The sequence below is a fragment of the Anoplopoma fimbria genome, chromosome 13 (genome assembly GCF_027596085.1).
Source record: "Anoplopoma fimbria isolate UVic2021 breed Golden Eagle Sablefish chromosome 13, Afim_UVic_2022, whole genome shotgun sequence".
Taxonomy (NCBI): Eukaryota; Metazoa; Chordata; class Actinopteri; order Perciformes; family Anoplopomatidae; genus Anoplopoma; species Anoplopoma fimbria.
In genome coordinates this window covers 15,985,960-16,009,097 of record NC_072461.1, presented here as the reverse complement: position 1 = coordinate 16,009,097, position 23,138 = coordinate 15,985,960, and the positions used below count along the sequence as shown (strand labels likewise).

General features: G+C 45.1%; 1 protein-coding gene across 1 annotated transcript in view; it reads left to right on the top strand.

The window, feature by feature from the left end:
• The window catches only part of LOC129101240 (tetratricopeptide repeat protein 28-like), a 157,833-nt gene extending 134,819 nt beyond the window's left edge, over positions 1-23,014 (top strand). The window contains 18 exon segments of the mRNA XM_054610964.1: positions 831-1,354; positions 5,724-5,833; positions 8,782-8,911; positions 9,015-9,116; positions 9,119-9,232; positions 11,204-11,363; positions 13,249-13,389; positions 16,108-16,252; positions 16,373-16,552; positions 16,732-17,276; positions 17,561-17,808; positions 17,910-18,034; positions 18,128-18,359; positions 18,559-18,635; positions 19,318-19,341; positions 20,192-20,321; positions 20,441-20,548; positions 20,709-23,014. Of these exon segments, the coding sequence (XP_054466939.1) occupies positions 831-1,354; positions 5,724-5,833; positions 8,782-8,911; positions 9,015-9,116; positions 9,119-9,232; positions 11,204-11,363; positions 13,249-13,389; positions 16,108-16,252; positions 16,373-16,552; positions 16,732-17,276; positions 17,561-17,808; positions 17,910-18,034; positions 18,128-18,359; positions 18,559-18,635; positions 19,318-19,341; positions 20,192-20,321; positions 20,441-20,548; positions 20,709-22,312 (4,699 nt within the window). The 3' untranslated portion in view covers positions 22,313-23,014.
• Positions 23,015-23,138: the final 124 nt, after the last annotated feature.

The following is a 23,138-nucleotide window of genomic DNA, read 5'->3' as shown; positions in this document are numbered from 1 at the left end:
TGCTGAAATCCTCATTTCGCAGATGATTTTCCTATTATTGTGCGGCATCAGCATGACACCACAGCAATCACACATGGCAGTACTAGCCACCCATGAGTTCAGTGGGGAATAATAGACATCGCACTCAAACCCTTCTCGTCTCCTAACAGCTCTTAGTCAAGCACATACATTATCACACAACAGTAATTAAGCTTAAGGCTTTTATTCTTTTTAATGCTCCATTTGAACCGACATCCCACAATTGTTGGTGTGACTGAGCATGTGAATAAAGTCTTTTTAAAAGCTGTGAAAGCAAAACGAAATGCCGAGATGGGATGAATGCCATTCCGTCAACACATACACACGGGAATGCTTGGATACCCAGATGGAGCAGATCTCTAATACCATATCTTATTAGAAAGGATAATACTCTTCAAACAGCCTAAATTTTGAATTTCATATCAGTGCTCACACATTTCTTATATAGGCTTCCACCTCAACCGCTATCAGCAGTCTGTTGGACATCTAAATCTATATTTCATTTAAACCAAAACAGACTTTTTCTGGTGCTATGCAAATGACTGTATCTGCAAAGTGCACTCCCTGTTGCGTCCTAATGGTGCTCCGTTCCAGGAGAATATATGCATCTGTTTGAATCAAGTTTCCCCTAAATGTGCAATAAGCAGAGAGATAAATCTTTTTTTTAAGGGTTGTGGGTATTAACGATCTCTCAGTATTTGTTCAATGTAGAAGAAAAAGCCAATGACAGATTTTCTTGGAGGTTGTCGTGTTGGTTTCTTATCTCGCATATCTCCCTCCTAATCTCATTGGTTTTCTGTCTTTGCCTGCAGGGCCATGGGAAACCTACAGCAGTCGCTGGTGTGTTTTGAGAAGCGGCTAGTAGTGGCTCATGAGCTGGGGGAGTGTGGAGGCAAGGCTCAGGCCTACGGTGAACTGGGCGCACTGCACAGCCAGCTGGGAAATTATGAGCAGGCCATCTCCTGTCTGGAGCGTCAGCTGGCCATCGCCCGTGACACCCAGGACAGACTTCTGGAGGGTGATGCCAGCTGCGGTTTGGGCGTCGTATATCAATCTATGGGAGAGTACGAGACAGCCCTGCGATGCCACCAAAGTGACCTGGAGATTGCAGAGGAAGCAGGCAGCGCCACACGCCAGGCCCGCGCCTATGGGAACTTGGGACTTACCTACGAGTCGCTTGGAAACTACGAGCGGGCAGTCGTGTTCCAGGAGCAGCACCTAAGCGTTGCGGCTCAAACTAATGACTTGGCTGCCAAGACACTGGCCTATGGCAGCCTGGGGAGAACACACCACGCACTGCAAAACTACTCACAAGCTGTCATGTACCTGCAGGAAGGTGAGTGAGTCGGGGAGAGAGGGTTGCCTTTGTTGCCTGAGCTGATAGGCTTAGAGTTTGTGAATTCATGAATATGAAATTCAGAGCCTATTTGTTGCTAAGCCTTTGCCACATTTTATTAGGCTGTGTGTGTGTTTGTGCTTATGTGTTATAAGTGCACGGGGGATTTTGTGTGCATATTATGCATCTGTTTTGTCTTCCGTGCTGTATAGGTATACCAGCATTTGTGTGTGTATGTCTGTGCAAACCTATCACGGTGCACACCAGTTTTTCATGTTTACTGCTAGCTGTTCTTCACACCTCTATATCTACTTTTCTCAGAGGGTTCTTTGCAGTGAGGTGCCAAAGGATCTTTACACACACTGGCTGACAGACTGCTGCTTCGCAAGCTTCATTGTCCCCTACAGATTATGGTGAAAAACAAACCCTGCAGCTTTGCCTCTCAAAAATTAATTATGTCAGTGACAGTGCAGGTAGGGTTTGTCACCGAGGATGTGTTAAGTGGAAGCATCCATGGATGTGAGCTGAGAGTCAACACAGCCAGCCTCACCCGTAGCCCATTGAAAGACCTCAATTATGAGGAACACCCACCGTGTTACGACCCAAACCCTGTTTGAATCCAGGAAAATTGCAGCTCATATAAGAGGACAGTTGAATATTTCACCCTGCAGGGAGGGAATGCAAGAAAGCAGGAATCTATCTCCTCTATCGCTCCTCCGTCCGCTCTATTTGAGTTAGCCAGGCCTGCAGTGACCCGTACGCCCTCTGCAGGTCTTCTTGTTGAGCTTTAATGGAAACAAAGGCGACAGGCCATTCTGTCTCCGCCCTGTCCTCCTGCTGTCCCCTGCACTGTCCTTGTATTGTTCCTCGGTCTGCCTGTGAAAAAGAACAGTGCCTTCACTATCCTTGACAGCCAATTATTTCTGGCCAACCTACCCAGACCGAAAAGTTGGCAAGGTTTTTTTCCCCCCTCAGTTTTTCTATTTTATTCTACTCCTACGGCAAATTGTGTGATTTTTTTTTTTTCGTTGTTTTGTTCTTCATGCTGCACTGCTTGGTTTTTGTTTATCAAAAAAGATTAATTGGAAAGAGGGATAGAGAGGCAGCTCCAAACTAGTGCAGCTACTGTTGACAACATGTGACCTCCAAATCAGTGCTTGTATTTATGTGTGTGTGCATGTGCGTGTCTGGTGGTTATTCTGTGTTGCACAGTAATACAGAATGACTAGGCTACGGTGGAAGACACATGAAGATACCAATTAATTCACTGATGGGCAGACATCATTTCTGTCACTTCAAGTGTTCTTCACACTGCTCCACAAGTGATCTTCCTGTAATTTTATATTAAAGGACATTGCACATCGCTGTCTCAATCTTTAACAAAAGAGGCATTTCACACCAAGATGCACTTTCCAACGATTAACGTGGCGTTGTCATTAAATCAATGCCGTCATTGTAGCGACTAATGGAGGTGTTTAAGTTTCTCTACGCTTCATTTATGGAACCACAACTAATGAAATAACAAAATTTACACTCAAAGGCCAAATGTACCTGGTTCTTAATATTTGAAGCTGTAAAAATTAGGTGGTATATTGATAACTGCAGATTGGAAATAAAATAACAAATATGGAATATGCAGAGTATAACCCCATGAAGAAAATCCAATTGAATCTTATCAGTTTAAAACTGAGACTTAATATCTTGTGTATTTGAACAAGTCTTGTGTAAGACGAATTTGACATTGTAGGTTCATGTGAACCCCTATCAGTTTTCCGTCTGTCAATTTTTGTGTTAAATATTGGTTAAACTTTTATAGATCTATACGGCCATTTTATTTCTCTTGTTTATTTCCCTACTTCTTTGGCTCGGAACGGACAAAATCTTTCACCTCAACGTGTATTTCAACATCTGAAAAAGGGAAAAAAGAATTGGCCTTTCTCTCCATTATCTGATAAATTATTAAGTAAGCTCTCACAAATACTAGTATTTAGTTCTCAACTTAAATGCAAATGTCAATACTGTCTTAGTGCAAATGTGAAATTTGTTTATGTAGCACTATCATGCTCAGTATTTATACTACATGTCAGAGGTCTGTTGGATATTTTTTTTAACACAGAGTGGAGAAGAGGGAGTCACAGTAGTATCCTGAAACTATCTCTAGGATTTTTTTTCTACAAACATTGTTTATGGTACACTTACTGTATATGACATACTGTTCCTTTCCCCATGTGGTCATGATCAAAGAGTACTGGGTAGTCATGTGTCATGAGCACGCAAGTGCCGGGGTATTCTTGTTTCCGGCACAACGCACTTGTGGTTCTACAGTTAGATTGTATGCCCTTCTTCCGTCGCACGTGCATGTGGCGTCTGAAAGTAAAGCTTGTGTCTGAAGCCAGAGGTGCGTGGGCCTCCGGGGCAGCAGAGAATCTCTCACCCAGCTGTCAAGCAGCCTTTAAAGTGTTCTCTAGTTGCTCTTCAGGGTGCAGCCAGCCACGGCCACATCCTCGTGTCAGCCGCTGCTACGTGACTGTGCCTGCGGGGCGCACCAAAGGCACGCACGGTGACAGTGACAGACACTGAATGATACAGGGCGGGAGAACAGAGGGAATAAGAGAGTTAGGGAGGAAAGGAGGGATGCAGAGAAATAAAAGAGAGAATGGAGGGCAGGCGGAGGGGAAAGACAGAGATCGGCATGAGTCATAATTCACATGTATTATTTCACTGTCAACTGGAGAATAAAGAAAACATAGAGTTGGTTGACATTCAAGTTTGATCATAAAGAACTATCACAGAGTAGCTCGGAGGAAGAAGGTTGTGTGTGTGTGTGTGTGTGTGTGTGTGTGTGTGTGTGTGTGTGTGTGTGTGTGTGTGTGTGTGTGTGTGTGTGTGTGTGTGTGTGTGTGTGTGTGTGTGTGTGTGTGTGTGTGTGTGTGTGTGTGTGCAGATGAAAGGATCGGAGATAGAGTTGAGATGAATGAGGGGTGAGGCTGTCAGAGAATGAAAAGGATAATTTAGATCCGTTTCCTCTCTCTTGCTCCAGCGCCTAATGAGCCCTAAGCAGTGCCGAGTTCCCGCAAGCACTGCCACCACAGTCAAGATGAAACAGGTAGAGAGAGCCGAGGGGGGCCGGAGACACAGGCACGGAGATGAGAAAATGAATAGGAGAGGTAGAAGGGGGGAGAGGAGCACAGTAGATGCATGGGGGATGAGGGCAGGCAGGCAGGCAGGCAGAGCAGGCAGAGCGAGGGTGTGTGGAAAGATAAGGCGAGAGGGGAGACTGTTCCAGGCTTCAAAGACTGCCGGCTAACGTGGCCATGGAGGAGCCATGAAGTCTATGGTTGCCTGGTGTGCTGGGTCTTGCGGAATAGGCTCGCTGTTTTCAGGTCACGCTCTCTGTTCTTGGCTTATCTGGTCCAGCCACAGACTGTTTTCCAGGAATGCCGAGAAAAGCAGACTCGGAAGAGGGTGACTTGGCCCATTTTCTTCTCTCTTTGACCAAAAGCATGTTTAGACCCCTCCATCGCAACAGTGAGTAGAGGGGAAAAAAATAAATAAATTGCAAATACAGAGCGGTTTTAAGCGAGACTATGCATGAGAAATTGCCTATTGCAAACTGCAGACTGCTTGCTGTGCATTTAGCACCTTGTGGGTGATATGTGGCCCAGCAGCTGTCATTTTTTTCATCATTGTCCTCCGTGGAGTGGCATTTTCATCGCAGTAATTGGGCAGGACCAAGTACTCAGCAGGTAGACTGCGGACACATGCAAAGATGTGACATACGCCTCACTGCTTGAGGTATTGGAAGTGAAAAACAAACTGCGGCGCGCGCCAGGTGATCTGACACAGGCACACTCACTGAACAAACACACCTAGAGCCACACACACACACACACACACATGCACATTCTCCTCTGGCTTCCCAAACAACTCTGAGCGTCTCTCAAACAAAGTATCACAATTAAATAGACTTTGCACTGTGGGTTTGCACACAGTCTATTATTAGCTCATCAATGTGTTTGCAAATATTTGCCGACATCCCAAGATTTTGTGTGGCTTCTTTTAATGCAAGCATTAAACGCGTGTTTGTGTTTGCTCAGCCAGTCGATGCTTAGCATTGATTACTATGCAGTGCGATTAGTGCTCTAACAGCCTTCCTCTGTGGCAGAGTGTGTGTTACGTGTCCCGGTGTAAGCAGTATCTTACAACTGAGGCCAAATACCCAAACCTGTTCGCTGTCAGAACATCAGCACCACGCTATGCTTACATCTGTTACTCTGAAAGATACCTAAGAGTCTTCCTGCTCTGAATAATTTTGACTCTCCTCTCTCTCTCTCTCTCATCTGCTCCCGTTTCCTCCCCCTTCTGACAGGCCTGCGGCTTGCAGAGCAGCTGGCTCGGCGTGAGGACGAGGCGAAGATCCGCCATCGTCTTGGGCTCTCTCTGTGGGCCAGTGGGAATCTGGAGGAGGCCCAACATCAGGTAAAGCATCTCCTACCCCTTCCTCTTCTTACCCAATCTCACCTTGACTCAATTATCCTCTCCTCTCCTCTGCTCTCCTCTGCTCTCCTCTCCTCTCCTCTCCTCCATCTGGACTCCTTCCAGAAAATCCAGCACCTCTTGTAGATAAAACCGACCTCTAATAAGCACACATCTGTTGGTCGGTAAAGATTTCAAACGAAAGAGGGGGAGTAGATGTCTAAAGACCTGGTGAAATATACGTTTTCAGTAATGCCCTTGTGTTGAAAGAAAGAGCCCAGAGGAGAGAGAACAACAGAAGAAAGAAGAAAGAGGAGAGGTGGCTACAGAGCTTGAACACCGCTGTTGGCGATATGCTGGGGAGTGTGTTCAGCTAGTAAATGCTGTCATCTCAGCAGACAAGCGACAGATGACTGAAGATTTGTTTTGTATGTATGTGCATGGTCTCAGGAGTCCAAAGCCTTCGCATCACGAACGAACGCACGCACTCACTCCTCTTCAGCCCACTGCCCACCTGGCAAGCATGGAATATCCCCATAACATCTCTCTTTGCAGTCTGTCCACACACCACAGCTCAAGATTTGATTTTTTTTTTTCAAGTCTGTGAACAGTCAGCCAACAGCAGTGGCTGTCACGTGTGTCTGTAGGGATGTTTTTCAGCTGCTTTCATTTTGGAAATCTAGTCCAAAACATTTCTGTTATGATACACGCACACTACGTACATCTATGTGACCCAGATAGCTTTCTTTTTCTGTCAAAACGTAACTTTGTCTGTTTGCAATTATCTGCAACATGAGTTGGAAAAGAGAGACTGGACCAAGGTGGTGACTAGAGCAGACGCTCATGAGTCATATTGAGGAATTTGTGTTCAATTAAAGCTAAATATTATTCTAGCAAGGCCATGAAACATATTTTCCACTGCATGTTTGCTTTCCAGTTCAATGCTTGACCTTAAGACCTTAATGGGGCTTATTAACACGTGTTGTCTTTGTTGCAACATACAGAGATCCAGCGCTTTGCCCACATACACCACAGCTATGTTAACATGTCGTCGTCGTCGTCTCCCCCCCCCATGTAAGCTTGTAGCCCCCAGGGTGAATTTGTGGTGGGAAAGGACACTGTTGTCCTCAGAGTATACATCGAATGGTTATTCATGAGCTGGCCTGTTGCTACACATGACCTTGGTAAATACCCTGACCCACTTCAAACCTCATTTGTGGAGGCTTGTATTGAAATTCATACAGCGTCCATAGCTGAGGAAAGCGAGTACTTGACCTGATGTTCATCATCCTCTATATATTTAAGCCCAATTGTAGTTTAACACCATAGCTGTGACGTGCTCTTCACCTTGACACGCAAATTGACCTTTTCCTGATTCTACTCGGCTATTTCAACAGCACGTGCTCCCTCCAGGAAACGCTCACATTCATATCTATAGAGAAATGAATCAATGAATTCATGTTTACCTAAATATCAGTGGTCTACTGATAGATTTTTTTTTTTTTACCTCTGATATAATCTGTCACACAGAATCAGAGTTTACCAGAGAGGTTGTTAAACAAAGATCATTAGACGTACTTCTGTATCAAGCTCCGTTTGTGCTACCTATGCAGTGTGACATTGACATTCACTTAACATGTCAGATAAAAGCCATGTATGTGTCAGTGACGGTGAAACATGCAAGTGCTCTCTGAATGCATAGCAGCTGCAGAATGTAGCAGATTTTACCTCTACCACAGCCAAGGCAAGTCACTGCGGACGCAGCACATTTGGGATTGTTTCCCTTTCATCTGTGCCAGGAGGGGTCAGGCCAGAGGAAAGGCGCTGTGAGAAATGAGTTTAACTCTTTAAGGGGATGTCTGCAAGCCTAACAGATTAAACTAGCACTGCAGCAATCCGTCCACAGTCCTATCAGCAGAATCAGCCTGAGACTAGCAGCCCCGTCTACTAGCACTAATGCAGCAGAGCGCACAGATTCTATGCTGATCTCCACTCTCCCCATTCACTCCCTCTGACACACTTTTCCTGCGTGACCTTGGGATATGCCAAACGAGCTACAGTGTATGCATATATGTGTACGCACAAGAAACGCACTCGCTTTCTCTCTTTCTTTATCTTACCCAACCCACACTGCCGATATAATCCATTTCATCCACACAAACAACCTTTTCTTCACTGCAGCTCTTTGTCTTGTATGAACTGTGATCAAGCAGTGTGAGCCGAGTGCTTTGCCCTCCCTGCTGGACCAGGACTCCGGAGAGTGGCTCTATAGCAGTCCAAGTCACCCTACAGGGCTGCCATAGGCGCCGAAATAGGAAATCAATAAAGGCTCCCATGAATCAGCACTCCTGGCTAGCTCCGCGTGTCCATTGTGCAACACTGCTGCCGCCCCACCTCTCCATTGTCTTCCTCCGTCTCACAATCCAATGTCTGGCACTGGATGGAAAGGTCTAATAACACAGACGGGCCTACTGAGTTCACAAAGATTTCATTTCCTTTGACCAGGTAGTGGTTTATCTTCTCATTGCCCTTTCCCATGTCCAGACAAATAAGAGATGAAAAGAGGTTTACTTGTGTTGAATGGTGATTCATCAAGCTACATTACAGTACTTTGAGTTGAAAGAGAAGCCGAATTGGAATGCAGCACGTCTCATTAGTGGGGATAAGTTGAGGTGGGATGGTGCCATCTAGAGGCTACAATTATTCTCTCTCAAGTCCAATCAAACATGCATAATGGTCGATGATTTTTTTGGGGCATTTTTATCCATAGTGTCTTAGTGTAGCATGACTGCTTAAATTTAAGCGTGCGTCAACACAGTAGGAATCCAACCTATAAAACAGGCAGTGATGTTCCCCTCAATGACGTGAGTCGAAGAGTGATAATATAGTTATACTTTTTAAGGGAACCAGTCAAGAATATTTGAAAACATCTTGTTGTTGTTTGTCCTCAGCTCTACCGGGCTTCTGCACTGTTTGAGACCATCCGCCATGAAGCCCAGCACAGCACTGACTACAAACTCTCCCTGTTTGATCTGCAAACCTCCTGCTACCAGGCACTCCAAAGGGTCCTTGTCAGCCTAGGTATGCCCTTACACACTTCTCATAGCCTCACTACTTCCATTTGTTGGAAGTTTAGGTTCAAGCATTTACTTATTAATCACCATTGAACTCTGAATACACACAGGCCACCATGATGAGGCTCTGGCGGTGGCAGAGCGGGGTCGTACACGTGCCTTTGCTGACCTCTTGGTGGAGCGGCAGACAGGGCAACAGGACTCGGACCCCTACACCCCGTAACGGTGGAGCACATCTTGGACACCGTCAACAGCCAGAGGGCCTTGGTGCTTTACTTCTCCATGGCTGCTGGCTATCTGTACAGCTGGCTGCTGGCTCCAGGAGCAGGTAAGGACATGACTATCTGCTTGAGCTCCTGCTCTCATTACAAATTGTTTTTATTGGGGTGTTGAAATCCTATCATATCAGTCTGTCTTTTTGTTTTTGTTTTCTGTTATTCTCATGGTGTTAGGCACCATATGAACAATCAAATTTAATGAATAGGTTTAAAATGCCCCCCCCCTTCTACTCAGGTGAAATAAATTGTACAAGTTAGCCATATGGTGACACTATGACTGCGACTTTACATTTTAGCAAATAATCTATTTGTTTTTCTCACAGTCACATTTAAGCCATTTTGTCACTATTTCTTCTCCAAAGTTGTTCCTGTGAAATATTGCGCATAGTCTCTACTCTTGTTATAAATGCATTAACATATTTAAACAAACAAAAATTACCACGATAGTTCTTTGATGAATGCTAGATGCTAAAGCAATGTCATTTTATGGATGGACCAAAATATTACGAAAATAATGTAACACAAAAAAGCATGGTGAAAGCATGCTCACAAAAATGAACACACACACTTGCTTGTTCACATCAAAGCGGATAAAAGGCCTTAAGGCTGTAGCTTGTTTTCAGCTGCAGGGGTAAAAAGGCCAGCTTAAACACCAAGTGGCAGGGCCACCTGCCACTCTGCTGTTAGGATTTGCCCCCTGCTTTGCTTCTCACCCCAGAAGGCATCTGCCAATGAACCATGCTTATTGAAAGCGACACAGCCAAACAACATCGGCAACATCTTCGCACATGCCAACAGGGGAGCACTCAGCTTTTGCACCTAGACAAAACATAATATCTCTGTCTCTTTTCATCCTGTCTTCTTTGTTTTGGTTTCTTACTCTGCTTTTATTCAGATTTTCTTGTGGTATTGCTGTGCTTTTGCACTTCTTTGTGTACTTCTCAATTTCTATCTCTTTTGTTGCTGCTGAGTATCAATAGGCAGAGGGATTAAGATGCCGCTTGTTTTTATGACTGGTGAAATTCCAGTTTTACAAAGAGAATAGCCAAAGCTGCGGGTGAATTAAAGTGCATGTCACACGACTTATCTAGCCGCCACACTGTAGGTTGTTCTTTGGCTCTCTTCTGCTCTCTGCTGTAAAGAGCATAAATGAGAGTGGTGAACCGTGTCCCATGCCACCAGGCCTGAACAATTGATGATATCCAACTCCCAGGCAACCAGATGAACTTGACCCGCAGCCGTAGTCATACGGAGGGGAGGGACACTACAGGACCAGTGGAGATCTTCAAAGTGTTGAATATTACCCCAGGCTAAGAGGGAACCAATTGCTCACTAATCGCCTGTCTGTCACTTCCTGGCATTCCCTGGCATCCAGCTGGCACACAAACATGGCCTTCTGTAAAGAGCCTGCAGTCGATTCAAAGGGCTGCTAAGGTTCCAATTACTTCAGTAGTGTGCATTCTGTCATATCTTATAGAACTGAATCACATTTACTGTCATTTTAATGCCTTTGATGGGTTGATGAATCCAATATAAAATATACATACGAGCACATCCACCAAAACAGCATGACACGCCCACAACTCACACACACACGCACACACACACACACACACACACACACACACACACACACACACACACACACACACACACACACACACACACACACACACACACACACACACAGCTCTCAGTGTGCTCTTCTCCGCCCTGTTCCGATGCTTGAAACTCAGCTGAGCTCTCGTGGCAGACAGCAGATGGCACAGGCAGCCTACTCTTATCTTTTATTGAACATTATTTGTTTTATTTATTTAGCTCAACAGATGCACTACTGCATGGGGCCCCACTCAAATCTTTCAGTTGAAACCATCCAATATTCCCTCCTGTCTTGAGCGAGTAATGCACACGTATAAGTAAAGAAAATAGAGGGGCTCCTCTTTTCTTTTCTTTTTTTACTTTTAACTTTGTGAACACCAGAAAGCAGCCATTCATGTTTGCCCTCCCTCCACTCTCTGCAGGCATCCTGAAGTTTCATGAGGTGTACCTGGGTGAGGGCGTATCGGAAGGAGGGTCAGACTTCCAGGAGGGGAGCATCAGTGGGGTGGCCAGCGGCTCATCGTTGGAGCAGCACATTGCCAGTGCCCGTGAGGCTCTGGGAGTAGAGTCTTATTACAGCAGGTGAGATGTTCACAGCTGTCGCAATGAAATGAAAATGTTTCTGTCCGTTTGTTAGCTCATTATCCATTTGATAACACACTCATTTAGAAGTAATTGCTAGAATGTTTGCACAACACTGTTGCTGGTATCTGATCTGATTTAAATAACCCAGTAGCCCTTTAGTCTGTACGCAACCTGTTGTTTGTTGTTTTTTTTCCCAGGGATGGCAATTATGTCTAAGCACCAGAGAATAAAACATACCCAAGAGAAAATTGGTGACAAAAAAATTAAGAAAAAGCAGTACAGATCACAATGTTTTATTATCACGTTCTCTTTGGAAAGCGCATCAAAAGCAAGTGCATAAACAACATGGCTTTAATCAAAAGTGTAGCCGAAACAAATAACAAAGATTAACACTTCAATCCGTAGAGGTATCTGATGAAGGGTTATTTTATCATTCAGAAGGTGTGTGTGTGTGTGTGTGTGTGTGTGTGTGTGTGTGTGTGTGTGTGTGTGTGTGTGTGTGTGTGTGTGTGTGTGTGTGTGTGTGTGTGTGTGTGTGTGTGTGAAAGAGTGTTATTCTGCCCCATTGCACCCTGTGATGACAGGCCTCCACTACCTTCCTAAAGTACTCTGCTCTCTACTCAGTGGGGATAAATGAGACGGAATAATGGCTCTATAGCCAGACTATTGAACCTACCAAACAAACATCGAACCTGACAAGTAAACCAATAGAGAATGGGGTTTCCTGAGAATAAAAGGAAGACTTTGAGTAAAATGCACAAAAGCAAAGGCTGGTGTTAAAGACCAGAACAGACAACAGGGTCTGCAGCCCGAGCCCGAGGGACTCTGCAAGAGAAGATGGAAAATGTGGCAAGATGTATTGAAAGCTAAAATCACCCATTGACATCAGTGTGTCTACACCACATTTGATGCTGGCTTGGTTCTCTAGTTGGTGTTTGATCCATTGAGCCCAGCTGGTCCGCCCAGTGCCAGCCTCCGCCACCCCAGCAGCCTGGCCCTCCTGCCCCATTACCAGCTCATTTACTACCCCAATGGGAAGCTGCACACACACCACTGCGCCTGGATGGGCACAATATGGCACCACTTACCAGCCCATTCATTCTCCAGAGTGGAGAGAAAGGGAGGCAGCACTCTGAAATGAGTGGAGAGAAAAAATGAAGGGGATGGAGAAGAATGGGGGAGAGCATATGTGTGTGAAAGAAAGGATAATATAGAGAGGAGGGGAGGATGCAGCCTTTGTGACAGCAGAAATCTCTTTTAACAAATGGACGTTTTTGTACTATCATCTTTCAGAACTGCATTTGTATTCTGCATCCAACATTTCTTCAGTCCACATAGGCTAGCAATATGTACACCCCAGGTGAATGAATCTTAAATGAGACACTTGCTGCAAGGTTTTAAAAAAAAAAAAAAAATGGTGGTGTTAGTGGGAGCACAAGATGATGAAATGTCCCATGGTTTAAGTTCACACTCAGCTGACATAAGAGGTACATGATGTGGGTGCATCAGAGGAGAGGTTCAGGCATGAAGGGGGAGATGGGGGAGAGTGGTGGCGAGGTGGTGATTGTGGGGTGGGGGGTGGTGGTGGTTGACTCCCCACTGACTGGATCAGCCTCACCAGCATTATAATGAAAGGATTAAACTCTGCTTACCATCGGGGTGTTGGACCAAGCCTGGGAAATTAGGACAAGTGTGTGTGTGGGTTGAACAGTGTGTGTTTCTGGCAGATCAGGAGTGTGTGTAGTTGACTTATCCGCAGAGAAACAATGTAAGTCGGGGTATTGTCTACTTTGATGAAGTGCCTTTTTCTTGCCAACATTTCAGCAGCTCTCAATCCATCGCTCTCTCTCTCTCTCTCTCTCTCTCTCTCTCTCTCTTTCAGAGGGTGTTCGAGCAGCGAGACGGAGAGTGAGGCAGGAGATTTGTTGGACCAACAATTTGAGGAGCTCAACAACAAGCTTAACTCCGTCACTGATCCAACAGGCTTCCTTCGCATGGTGTCCAGAAACAACCTGTTCAACAGGTAGGAGATTTTTGAGAATCACCTGGACGCTCCTACACTTCCTCTGTGAGACAGCTTGGATCAACAAGCGCTACTTAGACCCAATTTTCCACAAAAAAATGATTAAAAATATCTGCCTGGGTAAGGAGATTCATGGGTATTGTGGCTCATCTGTGAAAGGAGTCTTTTCTCCATTGTTTAGCCAGCACAGAGCCAGCATGTGAATCCTCCTTATTAAATAGACAGAGTAGAGCCAAGCTGCTAAAGCCTTTATCAACTGCCTACTCTGATGGGACCTTGTGTGTGTGTGTTTGTGTGTGTGTGTGTGTGTGTGTGTGTGCGTTTGCTAGACACAGACACCGATGTGGTTTTAAGATGTTTGCCCTATCTGTGTTTGTTTGTTGTGCAGATTTGTGACTGTGGATATTGCGGTGAGTCTGCCAGAGAATTATTTAACGATATGAGGCAAAGTATTCATTTACTTTGTGCTGATTGGTTATGTATATCAATAGAGTGCATATATGTGTCTGGGTCATATTTCCCTGTCCTCGTCCACAGTTGACTTGCTCTTTGATGAGAGGGTAATTCCAGCTTTAATTGAGTCTCGGTGCTCATTAAGCCCCTTTAATGGGCTGCCGGTAATAATCCGTTCATTCTTTTGGGCCTCAAAAATTGTAAAGCTCCTCATGCTTAGGAGCCTATCGTCTACCACAATGTTAAACCAAGAAGATGAAAATGAAGAAAACCTCATTGTCATTTCAAGTCATCTATCCTGGGGTTTGATGTCAGATAGTGTACATGTATGTGCTTTTCAAGGTCTCTCTCCGGCTTCACTTCCTCTGACAATTTTCCCTAATGTTGAGATTTAGACTATTACTGGTATGAATACCTCAGTATTTCCACATTACTCATAATTAAGAGAAAGGAGAAAAATATAATGAACTCTAATTGAATAACAATTATTTTAAAAATACAAGAACAAAATACTCACATTAAAAGATCAGTGCTTCACGGTGTGATATCATCATGGTAATATCATTGATTGCCCTATTTTAACACGGAGATCTAATCTTCACCAGGGAGCTGGGAAGGATTACTATGTGAGGTGATAATAAAAGTCTCCTTGTGTCTAATCCCCTCAGTGTGTGATTGAATAATGTTTTTATGCACAATGATAGGATAAAGAAGTTGAAGATCTTGATGAAGTTGTCAGTAAAGAAGCAGTAAGCACTGATTGAACAGGATGTCTGCATCAAAAGAGCTGAGTGGCCACTTGCAATAATCCAGAAATGAGCTCAGCATAAAGAGTTTAATGTGTGTGTAATAGACGCTAACTTGTCCCCCCTTGTATCACCTCTCAGATCACACTTGAAGGCATGTCTTTAAACTGCAGCCGAAAATAGGCCGTCACTGAATGAGCTCCTCGCCTCTCTTAGTCTTTTCTTTACGTTGTTTTCCTCCACACTTGACACTCACCTTCTCTTGGCTTATCCCTTGCCTCCTCTCTCATTCTTTCTGTCAGGTTAACAAACGATTGTTTGCTTTCCCATGGATGCTCATGCCAAGAACTGGGAGAGAGACAGAGTGTTGGGAGGCTGGAGGGAAGCCAGTGGCCAGGGGCTACCAGAAGGGCAGGATAGATGTCTGTTGGCCGGGGCCTTGAGGAAACTCTGGCTGGTGGAACAGATGGAGAGTAGTGACAAGTGTGGCCATAAAGCTCGGCCCAGTGTGCCTACAGCACCAAAGGCTTTTAACCCCACGGCCACCATTAGCACAGTTCTCAGTATGTTTCTCAGTGTGTCTCTGCCTGAGCAGGGAGCTGCCATCCCTCTCAAACAGCTGACAGGCCTCAAACACACAGGGCTGTTACCTTACTTCTGTTTGATGGCAAAATAATCATTGGCAGTGCATTGAACACAATCTCATCTTATATCAACTGGACTCTTATTTATTTTTTATTGTATGTAAAGTAGAGCAGGGATGAGCCCTGCTCTCCACCTCCTCCGACGGGGATTCTGGCAAGCTGATCGCTGTAAGCTCTAGACTACCACAGTGCAATACTGCCATCTAGTGGATCTTTTCATATTAACATCACATCCTCAGCAGTATTGCTTCATGTCATGTGAAATAATATATGTTTGTGTTCTCAGAGGGTTTGGAGCAGATCACAATGCAGATCCAGTATGGACTGCCTTTATCTGCATTTTTTTACTCAGTGGGGTTTAGATCTGACAGTGAGCCTCTGTGATAGAGAGTGTTGGATCTTCTGCAGCTTTGTAGTGCTACCACTCAAACTCACAGAAACTACAGTGGCTGAGTTTGCGTCTTGCTTTAGCCCTATCTGATGTAACAATAAGCAGCAAGTTAGACATGGCGCTTGTCAGCTCCATTCCCAACTCGTATGCAAAGCTCAATGATTGCAGCATGATGGTTTGATGTTAAAGGATTTGATACATGAAACCCGTGTCTACATGATGGGCATTTACATAGATTTTAAAATTGTATCATCTTATCACAGACCATACATTTTTTGGTGCGTTTTTTTTTAAATATCACACAGTATTTTCAACTACAAACCTTCTGTTGACCTTACATTTACAGAAGCTGTACTAAATGTGCGCTTTGGAGCTTACTGTAAATGCATGACGTGGCAAACTCCCCAAAACTGCCTTGAGTCTGCAACGTGAAAGTATGTGATACAAAATGAAAACAGCATTACTTTGTGTTGTGTTTGTGCAGGAGTTGCCAGAGTATGACCAGCCTGTTTAGCAACACCATGTCACCTGCCAAAGATGGTAACTCTTCCCTGCCTCGTCGCTCCAGCAACCTCGGAAAGCCTCCACTCCGGGCACTTTATGATTTGCTCATTGCACCTATGGAGGGGGTGAGTGCTACATGCTGCCTCTATGGGTCATTGCCTGCCTATTGATGTAGTTTTATGGTAGAGAGAAAATGCAATAATGAGAAATATAAGTATTTTCATGCTAATCCTTTTGTCTGACAGGGCTTGATGCACTCGAGTGGGCCAGTTGGCAGACACAGACAACTGGTGATGGTGCTGGAGGGAGAACTGTACCTCATTCCCTTCGCTCTGCTAAAAGGAAGCTCTTCTAATGAATACCTGTATGAGCGTTTCAGCCTCATTGCTGTTCCCTCCATCCATGGACTTGGATCCAGTGCAAAGGTTCACTCTTCTCTTCTCAGATGAATGAATATTGTTACAATACTTTTATTTAAAACTCCTATAAAAAACCGATGAGGACTTTTTTGGCTTCAAATTCTACTTTATGAAGTCATCTTACTGTGATCTACTGTCCTTAGATTGCAAAAGCTAGAATGTAACCTTTGTTTATGTGCTCTTAGGCTCACTCCCGGCGCACCGGACCAGCTCCATGTGGCGGTGTCTCAATGGCAGCCGTGGTGGGGAACCCTAGACTGCCCTCACCTGTGATGGACCGCTGGCTGTGGGGACCCATGCCCTCTGCAGAGGAGGAGGCTCTAATGGTGGCTGAGCTGTTGGGCTGTCAACCACTGGCCGGCCCTGCTGCCACCAAGGAAAGGGTGATGAGTGCCCTCACACAGGCCGAGTGTGCCCACTTCGCCACCCACATTTCCTGGAAGTTGGCGGCTCTGGTGCTCACCCCAAACCCTGAGAGCGTGCCCGGTGGGGCAAGTGCAAGTGTGGGAGTGGGAACAGTGGGGAGAGGCGCAGGGGGGAGGAGAGGCAGTAGTGGTCGAGGCAGGAAGGGCTCCATTGGAAGCAGCTATACCATCCCAGAGTCTCTCCACATGCAGGATGACAGCAGTGACGTGGAGAGCATCTGTGACAGTCCGCCCCTGCAGGAGTTCCTGCTCACAGCTGCAGATATATTGGACCTGAGATTGCCTATCAAGCTGGTGGTGCTAGGGTAGGTTGGCTGGTTAAGGGTCATGTCCTGACATTTAAATGAATCATGTCCAAAGCTATGATCAAATGAGTCACACTGTAGATGTGAATTAAGGTTTGATTTACGGACATTAAAGGCATAATATACAGTACAGTACTAAAACAGAGATTGTAATGTTACTGATGAGAATGGGACAGCACTGCCTAGATAGATAATAAAAGCAAATAAGGCTTGAAATGTTGTGCTATTAAACATTTTATAGCTTTCTAATTCAATTATATGCCTGCGTGTTATTTTGGCTACAGGTCGTACCAGGAGTCTAGCAGCAAAGTGACAGCAGACGGCGTTGTGGGATTGACCAGGGCCTTCCTGGCTGCTGGGGCTCAGTGTGCTCTCGTGTCCTTGTGGCCTGTCCCTGTCGCAGCCTCCAAAGTTTTTGTCCATGCCTTCTACACTGCCCTGCTAAACGGGACCAAGGCTAGTGCGGCACTGGCAGATGCCATGAAGACTGTCCAGAGCAGCAAGCAGTACTCGCACCCTTCCAACTGGGCAGGTTAGAGATGTTAATCACGTTTGTATGGATTCTACATTCCCGTAATAAAAATAGATTGGCCCTGTAATGGAGCTTTTTTTATTGCATTTTTTTCTGTTCAGGATACATGCTGATTGGCAATGATGTTAAGCTCAACAGCCCATCTTCCCTCATTGGCCAAGCTTTGGCAGAGATTCTACAATATCCTGATCGAGCGCGTGACGCCCTGAGAGTTTTACTCCACCTGGTGAGCGATGACACTCACACACAATGACTTACTTACTAAACAAAATATCACAACCCATAAAATACTTATGCTGCACGTCACTCGTACTTGCAGGTGGAGAAGTCTCTTCAGAGGATACAGAACGGCCAGCGTAACTCCATGTATACATCCCAGCAAAGTGTGGAGAACAAGGTGGGGGGTGTCCCCGGATGGCAGGCCCTGTTGACAGCTGTGGGCTTCCGTCTGGACTCTGTGGGCACCGGTATGCCTTCTGCAGTCTTCTTTCCCACTGCTGATCCAGGAGACAGACTTCAGCAGTGCAGCACCACTTTACAATCACTACTGGGTAAGAATCTGAGAATATGTCCAGTGATTGTGTGTGTTTTATGTGATTATTTTGAACATTGTTTTCCCAAACGTTCTAGCTTCTCTGTTCGTAACATTTCATATCACCCCACAGATCACCTGTTAAGTTATAGTTTGGAGTATAAAGAGTGTGCCTTGTGTATAAATAATGAGGAATTTCCTTTGATCCCATCCCTCAGGTCTGCCGCCGCCAGCTCTCCAGGCTTTGTGCAAACTCATCACAGCTTCAGAGGCAGGAGAGCAGCTCATCAATCGGGTAGGCTCCTGCAGCTCTGAGCAAATGCTACTGGATTTTTAAATCTAATGCACTAGATAGAGATTTGTTCTTTGGCTCAATCGACCAACACCCTTGTTATTATTCAATGTTACGAGCTATATAAGTCCCTCTCGCTTTCTCTGACACTTTTACATGCTTTTTTAACTATGCGGTTCTTTATAGACGAGAATATCAGGGGTACGTCATTGTGTAACTTAGTTACGTGAAGACTGGATACACGCTAACGCACTGGCAACTCAAGCTGCAGCTTTAATCTGAAAGCCTAACTAGCAGTACTGCAAGTACAAGGTCTTAACTACAATCTGAGTCCTGTTCTTTTGCACCTGAGCTTGTGAGACCAGAGAATTATCCTTAAGCCTTTATCCCTCTTATCGTGTAGCATGTGGCTATCACATGCCTAAAGCATAAGAAGATCCAGTTAGTTGGCGATTAGTTTTTGTTGCCTCATATTGCAAATTCTGGTCTCAATGCACAACACATGGGACATGTTCAACTTAATCTATGTACCGTATGCTGATTGCATACAACTATTAAACACCTCTGTTACTTGTTGTTCTAATTCTTCTTGTTGACCTGATCCTTTGTACCCTTTGTGAATGGCCGTTATGCATGCAATTAAAAGCCTATTCTCTCTCCCCTGCTCCTAATGTGCTGTCTGAAGGCTGTTAAAAATATGGTGGCAATGGTAAGTGTGGCTTCACTACCTGCACTCCATCCCATTCTTCCCTTCTGCTCAACTCTCTTTTCTGTCCTGCTAAACTAAAACACACCTTCTTGCGTAGAAGCTGCATGACAATTTAATAATCAGTTTTGCTGTTTTCATGCCGTAATGCATGCATAAAGTGTAGCAGAGCAATCATTTACAATGTTCATAACATTTTCATTGCTGGTTCCATTAGTCTGATCCTAGGGATTTTAGGTATTAAAGGATTTAGAACCCTAGTTCATTACAGGTCAGAGGAATGTTTCAGGGTGGTATAAGGGATAAAGCTATGATGTAAAAACAAACCTCTCACAATTATGAAGAGTGAAGTGAGCAGGCGAGGCATGTTTCTACTTTCACAGTTACGTCATTTTGACAAAGGTGGCTCTGTCCCAGGCCAAGTAATCCCAATACAAAAAATGCAAGTGTGAACTCGGGGCACTTGTAAACCCTCATTAAGCTGACACCCTTTCAGCTCTGCTTCCCTGCAGATGTTGTTTTTCCCTGAGTTGTTGTGCATAGGATTCAAACATGTGGAGAAACAGATTCATACCTACCAGAAAATATGTTTACAGAAGTTCCACAATAAGATGTGGCTGCCACTATTTTACACAAATGAAAAGGAAGTTATCTTTGAGAGCATGCAACTATCAAACCCAGTACTTGGTTGATTTGTATCTTAATAGAATAGAAATTGTTTGATCACACAAATGATAGTTTTTCCCATTAATCACATCTCCAGTAGAATTCACCAGTTTATGTAATTCTTGTACTCATTCCTAACCACTGCAATGCTATTTTCCCTATTTGTCTCCTCCTGCTTCTTCTCCAGCTCCACCAGGTGCTAGTTCAACTCCAGACCGGAGAGAAAGAACAGGATTTCTCCCTCCTGCCCATTCAGGTGTCCATCAGCGTTCAGCTGTGGAGACTGCCAGGATGCCATGAATTTCTGGCTGCTCTTGGTGAGTCAACTGCTACCGACGAAAACTGTCATCACACCATGCATGCATTCATGTCTCCCTGTGATCTGCACATTGCAAATTTTACAAGTTACAACTGTTGTGCTTTTGTGTTTGTGAAGGATTTGACTTATGCGAGGTTGGCCAAGAAGAAGTGGCGCTGAAGACAGGCAAGCTAGCCAACCGCCGCACCTTGCACTTTGCTCTACAGGCTCTGCTGGCACTTTTTGGTAAGTATACTCATATATTCATGTTTCATTTATGTTCTTCTTTTTTTTTCACTCACTTGACTGTACATAATAATCATCCAAAATATGCATTCATGCGTTCTAACATCCCGTTGTTTTCTTCAAGTGTCACATTTCCTCCCTTTCTCTTCTCTTTGTTCAGACTCCACAGAACTGCCCAAGCGTCTGAGCCTGGATAGCTCGTCTTCCCTTGAATCTCTAGCTTCAGCCCAGTCTGTGTCCAACCCCCTTCCAATGGGATACTCAAGCCTTCCCTTCTCTCCTCCTTGCCTGGACAATCAGGCATCAGATGCTATCTCTGTCTACAGCCTAAGTTCTGTAGCCTCCTCCATGAGCTTTGTTTCCAAGACAGACTGTGATTTTCTAGGTCATCGGCAGCGCGGTGGGGTCACAGCACACTACTCTATCCACAAACACCCTCATGTTCCCCGTAGTCGCTCCTCTCCTCATGGGGCAGCTGCTGCTGCAGCGGCAGGAACCCGGGGAGAGGATGAGGAATATGAGGGCTTTTCCATTATCAGCAGCGAGCCTCTGGGAAGCCAATGTGACTCTTTGCCCCTGCCACCAGGCCACAGCCAGCGCCACCACCGTGGAGGCAGGGGGGTGGTTGGTGGGTCCAGCACAGGAGCAGGGAGAGGCTACACTGTATCAGTATCGTCGAGGGGCAGTGTCAGCACCCCCACATCCCCTGTTAAAACATGCCTGGCGGCCAGCCCGAACTCACCATTACAGAAGGTTGGTAAGGTGAGCAGCTCAGATACAGGTGAATCTGACCAGTCCAGCACCGAGACGGACAGCACCGTCAAGTCTCAAGAAGAGAAAATCCCTCTGGATCCTCAAGAGCTGGCCCAGAAGATTCTGGAGGAGACCCAGAGCCATCTACGGGCTGTAGGTAGTCTTCAGCGGGCTGGGCCAGAGGGTGCGGCAGCTGGAGGAACTTCGGCACGGAGCAGCGCCTTCCGTTCTTCTGAAACTAGTGCATTCAGCCGTCCTAGCAGCAGTGCTAGCGGCAGAGCTCAATCTTCCCCAAGGCCCAAACCTCCCTCCCGTTCCTCTTCACTGCAGAAAATAAGCTCTGGCTACAATAGTCCTGCAATCTCTGAGTCTTCCCAAAAGGAGGGCAGCCATCCTTCGCCCACTCTGGACAGCCATGCATTCAGATTAAAGTACCCAAGCTCCCCATACAGCGGCCACATCTCTCGTTCCCCGAGTAATGTGTCTCCCAGTTCTGGTCACCAGTCCCCGTCTGGTAGTGCTCCATCCCCCGCCCTGTCCTACTCCTCAACAGGCTCTGCCTGCTCTTCATCGGTGGATGTCCCAGACTTGGACCGGCTAAGAAGAGGAGTCATTGATGAAAAAGTCCAAGCTATCCACAATCTGAAGACCTTTTGGGCTAACGCTGCAGCCCAGCAACAGCAACATCTACGTCCTGTCCGAGGCGTCCACGGTGGTCCTGGACCCCTTGCTTCTGCCAGTAGAGATGTACTGAGCCTTCTGAACCTCTCTCCACGCCGTTGCTCTCCTAATGATACCCAAGACAGCCTGGAGCTGCGGGAGCTGGGGCTGCAATCACTGGAAAGGGGCAGCAAGAACAATGGACACCACTGCTCCAACCCTAGAAAAGTAGCCCCCTCACCTACTATTTCCACAAGCAGTAGCCCTGGTGCTCGTTCTATCCGACTACCTGCTGGCAATGGATACAAGTTCCTGTCGCCTGGAAGATTTTTCCCTTCCTCTAAATGCTGAGACATTTAAAACAGTCCTATACTTTTATCTATCTATTATTTACTATTCTGTGCGAGTAGGGCACTTTTTGAGGGCCGCTATTGGTCAACCAAGCTTGTCTGACAATGAGAAGGATTTGATTTGTCTGTGGGTGCTATCCTGAAGAGGCAGATGAATGCTTTAGACAGAGTCTTGTCTTTGTGCCCATAACACTGTAAATGGCAATGAGAAATACTCAAAGACCTGATACTGTGTTTGTGTGTAACTGTGTGTCAGGTAGATGTAAATGCCATTTGGTATTTTTCTTTGCTGTTTGTGTGGGCCAAGATGCAACAGCTATGACTGATTTCCTCCATTCAATTTTTTTTTGTTTTTAAATATAATGGTTATTGTTATTATTGTTTGTTATTGTTATTAATATTATTATAATTATTATTGTTTTGTAAATTAATTCCAGTGTTTCACAATCAGTATTAAACGTTTTTATATTATTAAAAAGTGAACAAGCCTGTTCCTTGTAAAGATGGACTGGGGAAAAAAAGATTTAATATTTTTTATTGAAATCAAAAGGGCATTTTGCCTGATTTCTTTGTGAATTGAGTGTCTGCTCTGAAGCATGGATTCTCTTGCTATTCAATGTTAAGTACCATGTATGACTTTTTAGCCCATGATTTTTTGAGAGTAATCATGACGTTTCATGACAACCATCTGTCATTTATCAGTAAACCGTTTCAATAAAAAAAAACACATCATGTTTTCATTCCTTGTGTTTCTGACTTTACATTGTTATGTCGTATGGCAATTGTCTGACAGGCTATGGATGAATGGATAAGATGGATAGATAACA